The sequence below is a fragment of the Miscanthus floridulus genome, chromosome 12 (assembly GCF_019320115.1).
Source record: "Miscanthus floridulus cultivar M001 chromosome 12, ASM1932011v1, whole genome shotgun sequence".
Taxonomy (NCBI): Eukaryota; Viridiplantae; Streptophyta; class Magnoliopsida; order Poales; family Poaceae; genus Miscanthus; species Miscanthus floridulus.
The window spans coordinates 52,319,253-52,328,803 of NC_089591.1; the positions used below are offsets into that span (position 1 = coordinate 52,319,253).

A 9,551-nucleotide genomic window follows, 5' to 3' on the forward strand; every position below is an offset into this window, starting at 1 on the left:
AAGCCACCTAAACAACTTAACGCTTTGCATCATGTCTCTTATGGCCAACATATAGCACTAGTACTACCCTTACTAAAGAATAACGTAGTACACTGAAGAAATGGTAGTGGTACTCGTAATAACGAGCAAACAGTCCTGGTGGCATCAATGGAGGCTGGAGGCAGCTGTCTCATTATTTGACCACCACTACGAGTACCCACCACCACCAGGCCACCACCACCTTCCCCCAGCTGCATGTTCACTGCCTGCCTCTCCTCTCCTCTCCTCTCCTCCGAGCTCCAACGCAGCTCACCACTACTTCCCCTCATCGTCCCTCCAGTTCATCGTCTTCGTCTGCAGGGCAGGGCTTAAATACTAGTACAACAAAGCCATTGCGGCGGCTTAGCGATTTCTCCATCACATTCAGCGCTGCTTTCTTGGCCTCTTGGGAGGCGGCATTGTCGGTCCAGAGCGCTGTCTCCGGAGCTGGGCGCTTGCGCTGAGCTCTCTCTTCCCTGCCGGAGGCAATGAGGAACGGCCGTGCCTGCTCCGTTCTTATATCGCTCCTGCTGCTGTGGCTGGGCGTCGCCGCCGCGCAGAAGGCCTCATCTTGGAAGACATTGAGCGGTAAATCCTTCATGGTCCTCTTCTTTCCTTCCAGGGTTGAAACATTAGTACGCCGGCAAGCAGCAGACCAGTTTTTCTTTGCATGCCCCCCTCCCCCTTCTTTTGGGCAGAAGTGCTTCGCTTATGGCACACGATAGCCCCGTTCGTTTCTCGTCCATTCTAGCATTGCCGAAATTCCAACACTCAGCTGCAGATTTTGGATTCTCGGTCAGGGGATTTTTTGGGCCGACCAAGATGTTTCCCCCCTCTTTCTGGTCGATTAGCCTTTTCAGCTGATGTTCATGTCGTTATTACTTGGGACCTGCCGGCGGCTTTTCGGATGAAGGATCGGCACATGACTCTGCTACTAGTATTTCAGTAGTCTGTACACCTTTATACGCTTTTTTTATTATAATTGTTTCGGTGAAACATAGAGGGTCCCATTTTGCATAACAAATTCTGCTTCTTGGATGGATTCCAGATCGGAATTAGGATCCATCCATTCCAGGCATCCTCTAGGCTAACAAATATGCCCAATACATTTTTTTTTCAGGCAAGGCTCCAGCAATCGTAGCCAAGGGTGGATTTTCCGGGCTATTCCCTGATTCAAGCGAATATGCTTATCAATTTGCCCTAGTCGCTAGCTCGACGGATACAATACTATACTGCGATGTGCGGCTGACCAAGGATGAGATTGGCATTTGCCTGCCGGACATCAAGATGGATAACTGCACAAACATTCCAGATTTTTATGCGCAGGGTCAGAAGAGGTACCTCGTCAATGGTGTGCCTACCTCGGGATGGTTCTCGGTGGACTACAATGGCACCGAGCTTGGGCAAGTGACTCGTAAGTGATATGATATTGTTCTAAGTTTTTTTTTTCATCGAAGATGCAGGAGAGTTGCACTTCATTAAGAGAGAAAAAAGTAGAAAGGAGGGATATGAACCCCACCTGGTTGGTTTATTTGTCTGACCCATGGGATTGTATATGTTGAGCAGTCAAGCAGTCAATCAATTCTCGGACGCCTAGATTTGATTCAAATTTCTTTCCACTACTTGCTGTTGAAGATGTGCAGTCCAAATTCAAACCTCCTGGAATTTGGCTCAATGTTCAGGTACAAATAAGAATCTCATTCCATAAGGTAGATTACGTCAGGCTCTTTTCTGCCGTCACCGTAACCTCCTCTTAATGCCATTGCAGCATGACAGTTTCTACAGCCAGTTCAATCTAAGCATGAGGAATTATATCATTTCTGTATCTAAGCATGTTGTTGTCAGTTATGTCTCATCACCTGAAGTGAGCTTCCTCGCCAGCATACTTGGAAGAATTAGCAACAAAACAAAGCTCGTGTTCCGCTTTCTTGATGAGAGCACTCTCGAGCCATCTACGAACCAGACATATGGTTCCATGTTGAAAAATCTTACATTTGTCAAGACATTTGCATCTGGGATACTTGTCCCAAAGAGTTATATTTGGCCTAATTCACCAGATAATTATCTGCAACCATATACTTCAGTTGTCTACGATGCTCATAAAGTAGGGTTGGAAATTTATGCTGCTGATTTTGCAAATGATTTTCTGCTCAGTTACAACCACAGCTACGATCCCTTAGCAGAATATCTCTCATTCATTGATAATGATGTCTTCTCAGTTGATGGTGTACTGACTGATTTCCCTGTCACAGCATCAGAGGCAGTTGGTGAGTCCTTCTGCATTTTTTTTTTGGGGGGGGGGGGGGGGGGGGGGGGAGGTGTCAGCAAAACACATCTGCTCCTCAAATTTTAGTGCATTTTTTTCTTTCTAGGAGGCAAGACACCAAAGGAGAACCTTACTCCGTACTTCTGTTGGTATATTAGTATAAAAAACTGAAAGGAATCAGCGTACAAGATAAAGGGAAGAGCATACAGGCTCTGGGTCATTTAATTTGTGTTAGACTGCAAAATCATAAATGATAGAATGCTGCTTTTATCTAATGGGCTTCATAGCTTACACATCTATAAATTGTATGTTTCACATCAAAAATATGTGCTGCACATCATTCCAGTTTCCAAAAGCTGCAGCCTCCAAACAGGGTGTGCTTCTTAACTTTTGGTTCCAAAGTATCTTTTATGTGCATTTTTCTTTAGTCCCTGATCAACTGTTCATACTATATCTGATAGATTGGAATGGATTGTAGCTTCTCATCCTTGTTTTATATTTGTATGTGCAGGATGTTTTACCAATTTGAACAAAAGCAACACTGATCATGGTATATCTAGCACTTTTGTTCCTATTATGTCATGGTTTATATTTATTCGTTGCTGACCGCCCTTCTCACATTTTTACTGCAGGAAAGCCTTTAATTATTTCCCACAATGGTGCTAGTGGGGATTACCCTGGGTGCACTGATCTAGCTTATCAAAAAGCAGTTGATGATGGTGCAGATGTCATTGATTGCCCTGTTCAAGTGACCAAAGATGGAATACCAATATGCATGTCTTCCATTGACCTAATGACCGATACTACTGTTGCAAGATCGCAATTCATCTCTCAGACTGCCACAATAAAGGATATTCAGATTGCACCAGGGATTTTTAGTTTCAACCTCACCTGGGATGACATTGTAAAGAACCTGAAACGTAAGTTGAATTGAAATGTTTTATGATATTAGCATGAACTGCAAAATATATTTGGAGTGCTAGGCAAATATGAATGAAATGATCTTAAGTAACCTATTTATTGAGTCTTGTTGGCTCGTTCTGTATCTTGTTAAGCTGCTCGACAACTTCGCTATCCTTCTATTGCTTACTTCACTACCAAATTACCACTGATCGTTTACTAACAGACTAATTCATTTCCATTGTTGCTTGTACATAAACTCTTTCCCTATCTTAATTGAAAGGCAAAGCTCCTGCCATTGCGTTCAAAAAATTCATTTCCATTGTTACAGCCAAAATATCCACCCCATGGACCAACTTCGCATTGGACCGAAATCCGAGATATAGGAATGCAGGAAAGTTCATGAGGCTATCAGACTTTTTGGACTTTACGAAAGATAAAGATTTGTCTGGAATCATGATCACTGTAGCGGTGAGAAGCTGAGAATTTAATTTTATTGATTTCATTGCTTTGCTATGGTGATATTCGCTGCCCCTTTTGTTCCGTTGTGCCATTAGTTTGAACTGTCATGCTTTGAGCATTTGCTCCACATTTTAGTATTGAAGCATACCAACACAAATCAAACCTGTAAAATTCAAAATTCTTACTAGTTCCAGCAATATCTTCATGCTTAATTAACTTTGATATTCATATTTTGCAGCATGCTGCCTTCATGGCAGGAGAACTTGGGTTTGACATGGTCGATAATGTTATCAAAGCCCTTGACGACGCTGGTTACCATGACCAAACTGCCCAGAAAGTTATGATTCAGTCAACCGATAGTTCAGTTCTAGAGAAGTTCAAGGAGCAAACAAAGTACGACCTTGTGTACATGATCAACAAAGAAGTCAGGGACGCTGCACCTTCCTCGCTCGCGGACATTAAAAACTTTGCTAGTGCCGTTTCCGTTGATACCAGCTCTGTCTTCCCTGAATCCCACTACTTCACAGTGTATGAAACCAATCTTGTCCAGACACTGCAGACAGCTGGCCTCTCGGTCTATGTTTATACTCTTATGAATGAGTTTCCGTCTCAGCCATACGACTTCTTCTCAGATGCTACAGCGCAGATCAATGCCTATGTTAAGGGTGGTCTAATGGATGGGCTAATCACGGATTTCCCTGCTACAGCTCGAAGATACAAGGGTAAGTTTAGGTTCCCTTTTTGTGTATCCTGCATCCATGACAGTATACCATGTTTAGGTCACAAAGCATCCACAATACTAGCAGCTGTCAGCCTACGCCCTACTGTACTCACATGATGAATTCCATTTTGCAGTGAACAATTGCATGAACATGGGGAACAGCACGCCGAATTTCATGGCCCCTGCTCATCCCGGTGATCTCATGCAAAGCATCAGCAAGAGTGCGCAGCCACCAGCATTGGCTCCCATTCCGCCCTTGACTGGGTCAGACGTGGCACAGCCGCCTTTGCCTCCTGCCAGATCAAACAGCAGTACAGCTCCAACACAATCACCCGGGAGCAGGACGCATGCCTGTGCTGCTTACATTCCAGTCCTCGTCACACTGGCAATGCTTTGCGCTTGGCGTTCCCTGGTCTGAGCTTGCAATGCAGGCCACCCTTGTCGCTTGAGCTGGAGCGCCGATCTACTAATCAGATATTCTTCCCCACCTGTAGCAGTAGTTCATTTGTTCAGTGAATTTGCATCTAGGGGCTTGCGCGGAATGCATATGACACTTCTGTGTGAGCTGTCCCTACTGACGTTTCGGTACATATATGTGGGATGGGTAATGTACTCTCCATTTCTTCTTCTCAAGGCTATTGACCATGTCCTCACAAAGAAAATGCTATGGTCATGTGTAAGCAACTCAGATTGCATTGTTGTATGCAATCTGTCTGATCCTATGAGCCGTGAGCCAGTGACTGCTCTGTTCTGAACGGCTGAGAAATATGAAAAGTGAGACAAAAAAATGGTCGGATGGATGTGTTTCCGGATGGACTTGTGATCTCTTACTAACCTCAATAGGTGTGTTCTTTCATGTGCACCGTACTATGCAGCTGCTGGTATTCCTGACCTGGCACTTGTTAAGTTGGCATACAGTGTCGATGAGTTAGTTCTTCTCTAGGCTTCGGGGTTCAGTGTGACGATTTTTGCCCCTGCAATCCTACAGTCTGCTGATTCGGAGGCCACGTTAAGTTGGCATGCCCTCATCCAGGTCGTTTACCGAGAGCTTGCTTGCCGGAACTTACAGTTTAGGTAGGCCTCATTATAATCGGACCCACCTGCCACTCTACCAGCAGTGAATCAGTGATTCAACTGCAGAGGAGACTCATCGCCACAACCTATGCCGGTATTGGATGGCATTGCATGATGTCCATGACTCCATGGCAACCAGAGGCCTAGGCGCCTTGGCCTACCAGGCTACCAGGACCTCGGCGATCTGCAACTAGTCCAGTCATGACCCATCTTTCGATCGCCGAAAACGACCTGCAAATCTGGTTCGGATCTTATCACCAGCATTGTTCATGATAAGCACAGTGATGGACAGACAGCCACATGCACGTGATAAGGAGATGGTCGGTTTGCGCCTGGTCCCTTTTGTGGTGGGTAAAATCCTATCCTCTTTTTTTACTTGTGTGATCTCCGTCATCTTCTTTTCCTCACTCACAAAAGGTCAGCAACTTGGCCATTAACCTGCCATGAGCCATGGCCCCCATGTAATCCCTTCGAGGCGGCGGGAAGGATGCATGGCCAGTGCCAGCAGAGCCGGGCTTGCTGTTTGCAGTCGTTCCTCTGACTTGATAGCTTGATCTGCAGCAGTGCAGCTGTCGCGCGGTAGGGCGCCCGTTGCTCTGTTGTTGGTATGATCTGAGAACTGATCTGACTGTCTCGCGAAATCAAGCGTGACTATCAAGTTTCGAACGGAGCATGGAGCAGAAAAGGGGACAGGGACCAAATTCTCCAGCAGAAGAACATGTCAATTACTCCTTTCCGCTACATGCTCTGCTCCCTTTCTGCTTCATGGAACTAACTTTTACCAGCAGAAAGTCAGTTTCCGCCAGCCGCTCGCCGCCGACGCCCATGCTACCTCCGCGCCGCCGGCATCCTCGCCGCAGGTGCGGACGGCGCCACACGCCATGACGCCACCGACAGGGGCGCTGCGGCTGGCGAGGGCGCCAGGCGCCGGTGCGTGCCCGCGCGCCACGTTGCAGGATATCGCGTCCGTACCGTCGCCGAGAGCGCTCTAGTCGACTACCGCGCAGTCCGCCGCCGACGCGGCCGCCGTAGGCCTTGCGCCCTTGCCGCACAAGCGACAGCACGTCCGACAACCGACATAGACAAGATCGCTGAACTGCCAAGAAACCAATTTTCCTTTTGGCCCTCTCTCCTCTGCGTCCTAAGATCACACATATACATGCCAACACACGTCATGTTCGCTTGTGTGTCAACGGACTCGCGAGAACATATGGCCTATGGGAAAGCTGGCCTCCATGGAAGGTATGTCGTGTTATCGGATTGATCTCACTTGTAAGCTACCGGAACACACATGAAAGGCACAACGCATGGTGGGGGTGCTGCTGGGAGAGGGACGAGCACTCGCTAAAGCTGAAAAGGCTTAAGGTTAGTGGAAGAGGGCTGGTCACAGCCGAAAACAACAGCTGTGCGCCAGCCAGCAACTAGCGCAGGATTTTCAGGCTCTCTCGCGTACGATCGTTTTGCCGGGGTAGATAGGACCAATTTAATCTTTTGGTCGCACCAGGCACATCGGCACATGTTGCGTGGTTTGCCATGTCGTATACATCGGCGTGACAAGATGTGACATGCTAGAGGGTTTAGGAGAATTTTATTTGAAGTCGCGAAGATGCTTAAAGAGTTGACAAAAACTTTTAACAATGTGTTGCGCCTGGATGTCCAGCTGCAAGACTTGTTCGGACGCCACTCCTGTACATGCGTCGTATCGCATCCCATGCCCCCCCCCCCCCCCCCCCCCCCCCGCACCCTGCTTCTCATCCCACGCCAACATCTACTTCTGAACATAGCACTCTCGATGACCCTCGCCCCAACGCCAATGCCAACGCCGAGGCAAGATGAAGGGATGGGATGGGATGGGAGGGGAAAGAGAGGGGAGGAGAGAAGAGGGCGAGGTGTGCCACGTGAGGTAGGAGCCAAAGCCCTGCGGCAGGTCGCTGTCCACCAACCACCGGCGCTATTGCAATATGTGCAACACCGGATTTACTTTTAAAACATCCAAATAAAATATTTGTAACATACATATGTAGACAGATGAAACACTTGAAACATACGTCTAAAACACTTGCAAAAACACCTGAAAACACATAAAAAGTCATTGCAAAACATATGCAAAAATCTAGATAAAATACTTGTAACATATGTGTGAAATATATATAACATCCAAATAAATACATTTACAACATGCGTCTAAAAAATAGATGAAATATTTAAAACATACACTTGCAACATATGTATATGGCTATTGCAATATGTGCAACATCCTAATCTACTTTTGCAATATCCAAATGAAACTTATGCAACATCCAAATAAAACATCTGAAACACTTAAAATATACGTTTGCAACATGCGCTTTCAGCGTAATGTCACCTTACAGCTTGGAGGAATAGTGATGAGGACATGACACCTATGCATATGACCATGTTTGGCACATGGGATAGAGGGGAAGGAGGCCAGCAAGGGTGTCAAGTCAAGAAGGAGGCCCGAGGCTAATTCGGTTCGAGTCCCCGAGGTGGAGGCCCAAAGCAACTCAAGTTCGAGTCTGTCTCGGAATTCAGGACCAGTCTGCCTTAAACTGGTCACCCAGGACGCATCCGGACTCCGTTTTCGACGATCCACATATGGATGGAAAGCTTATTTGATAAGGAAGCCAACCCAAGTGGTCTCACGTCAAAAGATCTTCGGAATCAATGGGAATCGTCGAAACAAGTCAGCGTCCAGAATCTATCAGGGTGCTGCGACACCGTCTTTGGATCCGTTGGACCATGTATCGTGTTTGGGCCCTATTAGGGGGCGCGTCCAGGGTAGGCGGCGACCCTAAGACCTTTATAATCATACGCCATCACCGTCATTAGGTTTTGGGTTTTACTTAGATTAATCTGTCAAGAACAGTTTCGCCGTTCATCGGTTTGTGAGACCTCAACTTCGTGAGTTTAATCATTCACTTGCAATTTGGTTACGTTCTTTCTTGTTCTTGCTTGTGTTCTTCGTTGCGCAGATAGGGATTAGCCTCTTAGCGAGGTCAACCTGGTCCGTGACTTGGTTGATAACCAGAGGAGCTGTTGTGCTAAGATTGCAGGGTTCGATCTTTCGATCTGAAGCCTGGATCGGTGTGTCATTCTCCGCCACAATGATAGTTACCATCACGTGACGGAAGATCGGGATCCCCATTCCTATTAAGTGGTAATCAGAGCTAAGGTATACCGTCAGGTTCACTTTTATCCCCTAGTTTTGAGTGTTTCGCATTCGTCCCATAGTCCAGTGCCATACTTATTTTTTCTGTCCTAGAACCTTCCGCGCCATAGCCTTTGCATATTTCAGTTTCAGAGTCCGTCGTGTTGAGTTTGTGTCCTGGTCGAGGTCTTGTTGCTGGTTAGGTCGTGTTAGAGTCCAGTTCATGTGTTTTCCCCCATCGTTTTCATCAAATCTTGGCTGCTGTGACCAATTTTGCACACATTGTTCCCATTTTGTCCTCTAATTCGGAGCCAATTCTTAAAACTGGTCTAGTTTCCGCATACGAACTCCGTTTTCGACGTTCCATATAAGCAAATCGATCAGAAATTTTTTTAGATCCGTCCATCCCCCGCACTGTCGGGGTCAGAGATTTTTAAATTGGTCAAAAAGTGGTCACAAGATCATCTTTTCATGGTTACAAAGTTTTTGTCGATTTTGATCCAGTTTTCTGAAATTTTCATAGGCCACGTCTTTCACTTGTTTGCGCTCATATTTTCTATGGTTACTTCTTTTGTGCTCCTAAGTAAAGAAAAAATATTAAAAAAATAAAATAAAAAAGTCAAAATTTTCCAAAAAAACAACGACAGACCAAAAATAGAAAAAAAGAGAGGGGCAAAAGAGTAACAATATTTAGAGGAGCACATAGAGAAGACCAAAGTGAGCTGTGTTAGCGTGTGTTGTCTGGTTCCTTGTTTGTGTTGCTATTTCCATCCATCATACTTGTTTTTCATACACCTGTCACCTTGCTATCCACCATACTTTTGTCACACCTGGTACTTAGAATATTTTAGACTAGTAACGAGAACAAGTGCTTTGGACTATAATTCAGCATTACTTTCTGTTACTGACTTGTGTGCCAGATATACATATTACTCTGTGTT

At 45.9% G+C, this 9,551-nt stretch overlaps 1 protein-coding gene across 1 annotated transcript; it reads left to right on the forward strand.

The window, feature by feature from the left end:
* Nucleotides 1–215: 215 nt before the first annotated feature.
* Nucleotides 216–5,374, forward strand: LOC136496854 (glycerophosphodiester phosphodiesterase GDPDL3-like). The gene is made up of 9 exons (XM_066492618.1): nt 216–606; nt 1,139–1,432; nt 1,585–1,700; nt 1,787–2,285; nt 2,796–2,834; nt 2,917–3,204; nt 3,516–3,655; nt 3,885–4,368; nt 4,502–5,374. Exons 1-9 carry the CDS (start codon nt 507–509, stop codon nt 4,783–4,785), a joined length of 2,244 nt encoding a protein of 747 aa, XP_066348715.1. The 5' UTR covers nt 216–506; the 3' UTR covers nt 4,786–5,374.
* Nucleotides 5,375–9,551: the final 4,177 nt, after the last annotated feature.